At 40.7% G+C, this 7871-nt stretch overlaps 1 protein-coding gene across 3 annotated transcripts in view; it reads right to left on the reverse strand.

The window, feature by feature from the left end:
• Positions 1 to 3786, reverse strand: part of EMCN (endomucin) — a 60076-nt gene extending 56290 nt beyond the window's left edge. For all 3 annotated transcript variants that reach the window (XM_020805435.3, XM_073001870.2, XM_020805434.3), the window contains exon 1: positions 1447 to 3786. In XM_020805435.3, the coding sequence (XP_020661094.2) occupies positions 1447 to 1537 (91 nt within the window). In that variant the 5' untranslated portion in view covers positions 1538 to 3786. The remainder of the gene's footprint in view (positions 1 to 1446) is intronic.
• Positions 3787 to 7871: the final 4085 nt, after the last annotated feature.

Here is a 7871-nt window from a genome sequence, read left to right on the forward strand (position 1 = left end):
TGAGTTTGTCCCTTCTCATTTGTTTTTGTCAAATGCCACACAGTTCACACAGAGCATAACAGCAGAAGGTGCCTTATAAGAATACGGTCAAGCACAATAAATCAGATGCCTTCCCAGAAGGATTGTGGGAGTTTACCCCAACAAAACATAGGTTTAGAAGGGGACATTTCAGAGACAATGCCATTCATGGTGATAATTTCTTTGTGTTCCATATGGGTTGTACTGTTTATTTCAACATCTGATGGTTGCCTCAAGGAAAAGGTTTTGAAGCAGTATCCAGAATAACATAAGCCTTTAAACCCCTGGAATTCTACTAGACACTCCTTCAATAAACTAGCCTCTTATAATAGCTGTGAAAAGGATATATCGTATGCATCTTCTTAAAAGATATGGCACAAAATAGCATCTCTCTCTCTCTCTCTCTCAAAAATCAAATTTTCCTCCCTGCAGATGGAATTATTTCTAAACACAATGAAAGTTAACATTGCCACTCTCTCTTTGGCTTTCATTTCAAATCACATTCTTCATTTGGCTTGAAACTGAACAGCATTGGTGATTGATAAAAATTCAAACAACAACAACAACAAACACCCAGAAATATGCTACACAGCGTGGAAATTTTACTTCTTTAGACTACAACTCTCAGGAAAAGACCGATTAAATTTTTAAAAAATATCATTTCCACTCTCCGATAGAGAGTAGATCAACTCTATATCAGCAGTGTATACCATCCAGGCATCAGAAAAGAGACTAAACATTCCAAAAGGAAAAAATTGTTCCAGTAATGGGTTTTTGATAGCAACTTTCTATTTCCCAATAATTTTCAGGGGCTGCCATGTTACACATTTATCTCTGAGTTGTTTTATAATTCTTGTTCTCTGTATTCTTTCCCACCACCGACATTTAAAATAAAACTGGAAAATAGCAATACTGCAACAAATACAGCTCCTACTCTCCCTTCCCCATCTCATACAGACATACAGTAACTTCATTTAAAAAAATACAAAGAGAGAAGCAATATTTGTCATTTTAGGGCTGCACTCCTGTATTTACAGTATGTAACAATAACGCTTTATTCTTAGGTTGCAATACCCCATTATCTGGTGAGATGGGTTAACTTGTACAGCCTGAGAGGGGAGAAGAAAGGAAGAAGGCACAGCCTTTTCTCAAACCCCAGACTTCCGAATCCCCACCATTTATTAGCAAAATACACTGTTGCCTCAGAGGCCCCATTTGTTAATTTTAGAAATAAATGAACCTGTTTGTTCCTTTTCCTCTGGACATGCAGTGACCAATTCCTATGCCAAGGGCTGGCCCCACCAAGGAGCCGTCTCTGCCTGCAGTCCAGTGAGGAAGGTGTGATTTAATAACCATCGCTTCCAACCCCTCCAGAGAGGTTGATTAAGAAAGGTGAGAGAAACAGCAAAGAGGACGGTGTGCCCTTACCATCGGCGCAGCAGGAACTGAACAAAGCCAGAGAGATGAGGGCTGGCCCGAATAGTTTCATGATCATTATTTTTCTCAGTCCCGCAGACATTTCTTTCCAAAGGCAGCAGGCAAGGAGGCAGGGAGGCAGGCACAACACACTCTGCTCTGTTCGGACCAGGCCTTAATGAGTCAGTGGCCAAGGTGTGCAGAAAATAAAGACTGTGAGTGGCCACGGCCCATCCTAGCTTATTTTGGGGGCTGTGATAAAGAACGAGAGGAAACACGACTGACTCCCTGTGGGAATTCAGCATGGAGCAGATTTATTGTTTCAGCCCTTTAACAGGAACTCTGCTTCTTTGGCAAGCCCGCATGTTTTTGTTACTACTTTATTTTGCTCTTCTTTGGCCTCAGAGGTCAGAAATGGTTTTAAAGGGATCCGATCCTTCTTCAAAAGAGGATCAAGTCCATGCTTTTATTTTTATTTTGCTCTTCTTTGGCCTCAGAGGTCAGAAATGGTTTTAAAGGGATCTGGTCCTTCTTCAAAAGAGGATCAAGTCCATGCTTTTATTTTGAGAAGAGATAGACACACAGCCAGAGCAATTTGGAGTTTAGGTTGAATATTGCTGTGGGGATTCCTTTTTCTCATACAATACCTAGGACAAGCGGTTTGTTGTGAAAGGATAAGAAGTATTTTCAAGATCAACCATGCAATCCTAAGAATGCATATAAATAAAACAAATAATAAACAAGAATGTCTATTAAAACTGGTATACTTATTAGGAGAGTTTTTACACTGAACTCAGCCAGACTTCTTTCTGAGTATACATGCAAAATATTTTGGTAGTACATTTATTATGGCATCAGGTTTCATAAACTACAGTAAGTTGCATAGCATAATATTGCTCCTACTTGGCAATTTTCACTTGCGGCACCTTCTGCATTGATATTGACTAGGCCCACAAAAGCTTATGCTGCAATATGTGGGCAACTTTCTGTGGCCTTCATCTTGATCTCGAAAGCACCCTGCCAGCAATCATTTTAGAACGCTGGCATGAAGAGCAATCTGTTTCTCCTTCAGCATGGAGAGACGGAAGAGGAGAGAGAAAAAAAGGAAAGGGATGAATGGAGAGGAAAAGGGTGGCCCTGAACATTTTTATTTCCTGCCGTGACTATCACTGACACACAGAGCCCAATTAAGTATACAGGTACAAAAGCTGAACAGTTAAGGAAATGGACAGAAAAACTAAATGATTCGTTTGAGATGTGGTGCTGGAGGAGAGCTTTGTGGATACCCTGGATTGTCAGAACTATATCTAGAGGCAAAAATGTTGAAACTGAGGCTGGCAGTGATATTCCCTGATATTTGGGCATATCAGGAGAAGGCAGGATTCTCTGGAAAAAACAATAACACCAGGAAGGGTAGAAGGCTGCAGGAAAAGAGGAAAGCCAAATATGAGATGGATTGGCTCCCTGAAAGGAACCCTCAGGCTTGATTTTGCAAAAACTGTGCAGGGCTGTTGAGGACAGGACATTTTGGAGCAATCATTCTGGAAATTGCTCATTCATAAAGTTGCCATAAGCCAGAAGCAACTTGATGGCACATAAACAAGGAAGTACCATGCCTTATGGGGAAGAAAATGATTTTGCACAGCTGTTTTACAATGCCACCAGATACTTTGCTTCAAAGGGTTAAAATCTCTAGAATTTTATATATATTTGATAAGTAAGAACAACAGAAACTACAGAGATCAAACTGGTCTGGAAATCAAAGGGGTGGGTCACACTTCTCCTGAAGAATGAAGTATTTACCTGAAGGAGAGGATGATTCCTGAACCAGAGAAGAATGGTTTAGATTTCATTTTGTGCCTTGAAAGTTGTCAACCCTAGTTCAAAATGCTTTTTATAAATTTGGGAAGTTTTACATGACTAATTTCTCAGTGTACTAATTTACTTGTTTCATTTGTAGAGTGGCCTGTTTTTATTATTGGTTTCAATACTTTGATCTTACTGCTGATTTTACTCTCTCTTTCTCTGTGCGCATGTGTGTGTGCGTGTGTGTGTGCGTGCGTGTGTGCGTGTATGTGTGTGTGTATTTTAATGCAATTATCTGTAAGTTCTTTTATCCCAAAGGAAAAATAACTAACAAATCAAATGCACATTTTGTTGCTAAAAAGAGGGCAATCATTGATCAATAGCCTTGGAGAAAGAAAGAAATATTATTCTCCATTTTGTAACACATGTGGCAAGGGGAAAAATTCTCCATTATGCCTAAGAAAGAAAGCTAGTTTATTATGGGAGGTAGCGCAGGGCAGGCTTCATGGAGCACAACCCTTTCTTACAATAATACCCAGGCATCTACCCCCCCATGGTTCCTGAGATAACCAATGAGATGACTAATGGCAAAGACAGCCTTGGATTCGTTGAACAAAAAGTGACTGGATTGCCACTGGGATAAGATGTCATGTATAGTAGACTGGAAATCTGGAGACAAGATATAGAGAAATTGAGATTCAGAGCTTCTGTGAATAATTGTGTCGTATCAAGTCCTCCAATGTGTGTTTATGAGCCCCACATCCTGCTTCGGTCTAATTAAATGGAAAACAGTGAGTCAGTCTCCTTGGCATCTTTTGTTATGTGAAATGCAAGCACTGATTACACTGTTGGCTTTCTCATAGGAAGCAAACCAGAAGCCACGTATTGGAGCCAAACCTTAATTTTCCAAAAGACTGTGAAAGCTCAACCAATATCTATCGAAGCACAAATCACATCTTCCCCCAAATTACAGGTCGCACAAAAGGAGAACTGGGAATGAAGGATAGAAGATGTAGGGCACATGGGGAGAACATTATTAGGAACAGACAAAGGTATACCTCTTGCAAATGTATATACTTTTGTGGTTGTGCAATAAAATGCCAAATCATAACATATTGTGGCTTCAGAGGCAAGACATGAAGCTAGTTGTGGGAATATTTTTAGTATAGCACTAGAGGACTTTCTATGTCAAATTATACATTACGAAGAGGAAATTCCTTAAGTGCTAAAAGATATCTGCCATAGTGTGTTTCTTTGTGTGCCCTACACTTTGCAAATTATCCTGATCTGTTTTGTGATCGGTGATCAAGAGGTACGCATGGGCTGGACTTGAAGATACGATTGCTTCAACTTGAAATTCTTCCTGAATCACATCTTTAGAACACTAGTATGATTTCACTTCAGATTGACATGTTATCTATAACGTGTCATTTGATCTGAAAGTCCATATATCAAGTAGGATCGGCATGGATACTATGTACAGATGGATGTAACAATGAGACAAAAGCCAAACAACTCACTTGAGTTTTCACTTTTGAGAAATGCTCTTACCTATTTAGAAGTGGAGGGGTATTGGAAGTAAGAGAAAGATATATTATGTATCCAAGACTTTGTCCTGAATCTGGAATTGACCTCCATTAATCATTCTAAAGATTTCTGGGGTAGAATTTGCACTCTGCACATTCCCTGAGTAATCCAAGACTTTTCATAAACTGAGGTACTCCAGGACTGACTTCAGCCAGCTCTCTTTATACGTGCATATTCACTGTGAGATTTCTGATTGTTAGTTAGTTAGTTTGGTTGTCTGTTTAACTTTCTATCCTCTGTTTTTGAAGATCTTGGGGTTGGTATCATTTTTTTTTAAAAAAAGCCATTTTGAAATACAGTGGTGCCCCGTATAGCGAGGTTAATCCGTTCCGGATTAACCTCGCTATACGGAATCATCGCTAAACGGGTAGGGGAAAGGTATTGGAACGCATTAAACTTCGTTTAATGCGTTCCAATACCTTCGTTACTTACCCGTTCAGCGAGGATTCCAGGTGCCGGCAGCCATTTTTGCGCCTTCGCTAAGCGAGGGCAGGGCGCGAAAACGGCTGCCGGCAGCCATTTCCGGGCTTCCGGCGGCCATTTTGGAACCGTCGATCAGCTGTTCGGCGGCTCCAAAATGGCCGCCGCAATACCCAATCTTCGCAATGCGGGTTTTCCCCATTGCGAAGATCGGGTATGTTTCTGTATAGCGATCCCGAAAAAGGGATCGCTATACGGAAACATCGCTATACGGTGCACTCGTTAAGCGAGGCACCACTGTAATTACAAAATGAATTAAACAGTTTTAAAATATAACATGTGAGGAGCCCACCAAGTGGGCTGTGTGATGTCACCTGGCACCCCCTGGAAGGCCTGCTGGGCAGGGAGTCAGCAAGACCTCAGGTGAATGTTGAGATTAGTTGGCCTGCCCAGGAAAAGGAGGCAGCTGACAGGGATAAAAACCAGCATCTTGGTCATGAGGAGGGGGGCCAGGCTTTGTGAAGACATGGGGGCTATAAAAACAGATATGGAGGAGATAGAGGAGAAGGAAGAGCTGGGCAGGGTGGGGCACTCAGGGAAGGTCACTTGCAACCCCTACTCTTGGAGTGGGCTCTGATGCTCACACCACAAAAGCAGAGCCTCTAAGGACATTGTGCAACTGGGGTGCAAGAATACAGAACGCTGTGCCCCATGTCGCCACGCAGTGCATTACTTTCAGTGACAGGACAGAGCAGAAGGCCAGTGAGTAGCTCTTAAGTGCTTGGGTTGGTATATATGCAGGGAGAGGCACTCTTCAAGGTAGCGAGAGCTCAAGATTTCATCATGGCTTGAAATGTCATTACTTATCACACTGAACTCAGATTGGAAATGAACTGGCAGCCACTGCACCTCTGGAAATTTGAACTCGTGTGGTATAACTGTACAAAGACTTGGTAGGATACATGAGACACCATACATGACTGACAGGAATTTCATATCATCTCAACTCAAATCTAAGATTATAGGTGAAAACAAAATAAAAATAAAAAGTGAAAAAAGACAAAAAGGTGGTGGCACTTTAAAGACTAACTTTTATATTTTCAATGTGAGCTTTCACAGTCCATTTCATCAGACACAAGAGAAGGCAAATATTTATAAATGGCATGGGATATCAAAATACAGAGCTCATGATTGGTTGGTAAGAAATTCAGTTGGTGTTATTATGATTATAGTGTATTTCATATGCAGGTCTTTCATAGAAGTTTGTGCTCTAAAGAATGTGATAAATTAACAATGGTAAAATAACAATGGCAGAGTAACATGAATGTTAATTAGATTACAGACCTGCATATCAAAGACTCTATGATCACAGTGTTTAACATCCACTGACTTTCTTACCAACCAAACACGATTTCTGTATTTTGGTATCTATTCTTTCATGCCATGTTATATCTCTTTCTCTTATGTCTGATGAAGTGGACTTGTTCATGAAAGCTCACATTTTAAAAATCATAAAAGTTAGTCTTTAAAGTGCTACCATGCTTTTGTCTTTTTAAAAAAACTTTTTGTTTTTATTTTATTTTCACCTATAATGCTTGCATAGACTAACATGGCTACCCCTTCTACAACTCAAATCTAAGATGTTGTACAGGAAACAGCTCACAAATTTAGCAAAGTGCACTCAAGTACAGAGTAATCTAGTGATTAAACAACAACAACAACACCCAAGAAATCAAGCAATTCTCTTATTAATCTTAAGTGGAAATGGAATTATTCTTTTGTTCCACTTCTGTATTTTTATAGTATTTGGAAAGTGCAATATCAGGATTGACTGCTAGAGGGAACCAGATAAGATTTCCCACATTTTTGGCCTGCTGGCAACCACAGCAGGACATTTAGTGATCTTAGAGCTGTAGAGCTGGAAGGGACCCTATGGATCATAGAGTCCATCCCCTGTCAAGGAGACACAGTGAGGACCTGAACCTCCAACCTCCGGCTCTGCAGCCAAATACCTAAACCACTGAGCTGTCCAACAGTTCTGTTTGATAACATGTAAAACAAAACAGTTACTTGTGCCCTCAGGCAACAATAATAGTAACAGTAACTGGGCTGTCATGAGACAACGAATAATTTTTGAGATACAATGAAAGTAATGAGTTTCTTTTAAAATGCAACCTTCTGAGTTCTGATATAAGCATTGGGCCACTGGAAGCCACCACAAGCAAGCCATCAGGGATCAAAGATCAGTTGACTTATAAGGAGTAAGGCAGCCATCTGTGGCAGTAGATGCTTATAACAGGTCTGAGATCGGCTACTGAGATCTACAGATAGAGCTGTGGTGTCTATTCTACATACCCTAAGCTAGGTTGCTGTCCTCATGTGTGAGGTAAAATATCAGTAGTATGTGTTACAAACAGCTATGATGTCACCTGTCCTTCAAGGTTTAGGCTGGAGTGTTAACATCCAATGGTGGTCGGAAGGCGGGACATCAGGGGGAGGAGCTGGGATATATAGGGGTGTGTATGTGTGTGAGGGTCAGATCAGGATCTGTGAGTGTTGAGATGAGATAGTGATCAGATTGTGTGGAGATAGGAGTCTGTGTGAGCTAGAGCCTTTCTTTATGT

This window comes from Pogona vitticeps, chromosome 5 (assembly GCF_051106095.1).
Source record: "Pogona vitticeps strain Pit_001003342236 chromosome 5, PviZW2.1, whole genome shotgun sequence".
Taxonomy (NCBI): Eukaryota; Metazoa; Chordata; class Lepidosauria; order Squamata; family Agamidae; genus Pogona; species Pogona vitticeps.